This window comes from Branchiostoma floridae, unplaced genomic scaffold, assembly GCF_000003815.2.
Source record: "Branchiostoma floridae strain S238N-H82 unplaced genomic scaffold, Bfl_VNyyK Sc7u5tJ_1152, whole genome shotgun sequence".
In the NCBI taxonomy this organism is placed as follows: Eukaryota; Metazoa; Chordata; class Leptocardii; order Amphioxiformes; family Branchiostomatidae; genus Branchiostoma; species Branchiostoma floridae.
This window is the reverse complement of record NW_023365618.1, coordinates 76,870-77,628: the sequence shown is the minus strand read 5'-3', so window position 1 is coordinate 77,628 and position 759 is coordinate 76,870. Positions and strand designations below refer to the sequence as shown.

General features: G+C 50.2%; 1 protein-coding gene across 1 annotated transcript; it reads right to left on the bottom strand.

Moving 5' to 3' along the window:
* Nucleotides 1–357: 357 nt before the first annotated feature.
* LOC118407277 (2,5-dichloro-2,5-cyclohexadiene-1,4-diol dehydrogenase-like) lies at nt 358–759 on the bottom strand. The gene has a single exon (XM_035807732.1). The coding sequence runs from the start codon at nt 757–759 to the stop codon at nt 358–360; it is 402 nt and encodes a 133-aa protein (XP_035663625.1).

Genomic DNA, 759 nt, shown 5'->3' with positions numbered 1-759 from the left:
AACAGGATAACATGATACAGGATAACAGTCCTGTATGGAACTATAGTATGATATGGTTCCCAGAGGATGCCATTAATATAATCGGAATAATATAATGATGGTTCAATCTGTCTTCATTCACTGAAATAGAGGGTTTATCCTACACAACACATTCGGCCAGAAAAGTATTATGGTTAGGAGTTGAGTATGTAATGTCGGATACAACACTAACACCTGAAATTAATTATGATGAATAACTGATAATATTGGGAGCACACTGTTGCTTACTGTGTTTTAATGGCCTCCCGCAATTTTTAGGTGCTCTCCCGTAGTGAACGGACAGGCGTCGCTGCACAGCCAGCAAACGGCTTCAGCACCCTACTTCGGTGCTGCTATAAGGCCAGCAGGGTGAGTCAAAGCCAGCGTCTTCTCAAAACCAGGCGGCGCCTTTTCCAAGGTGCGGTACGTCATAGGAGTGGCGGTGATAGCAGGGCAGACGGCGTTCACGCATATCCCTTCCTTGGCGTACTCCATCGCTGCGGTTTGAGTGAGACCCATGATGGCAAACTTGGACACGCAGTAGGAAGCACTGATGTTAGGGACGGATACAAGACCCGCCCGGCTGCTAGCGTTGACGATACTTCCCCGCACCCCGCGGAAGCGGCACAAGTCCGGCTTGTTGGCCCATCTAGCCGGGTCGCTCACGACGGGCTCCTGCTGTAGCATCTGGGCGATCTCGTACTTCAGACACAGCCACACGCCCTTCACGTTCACGTCCAT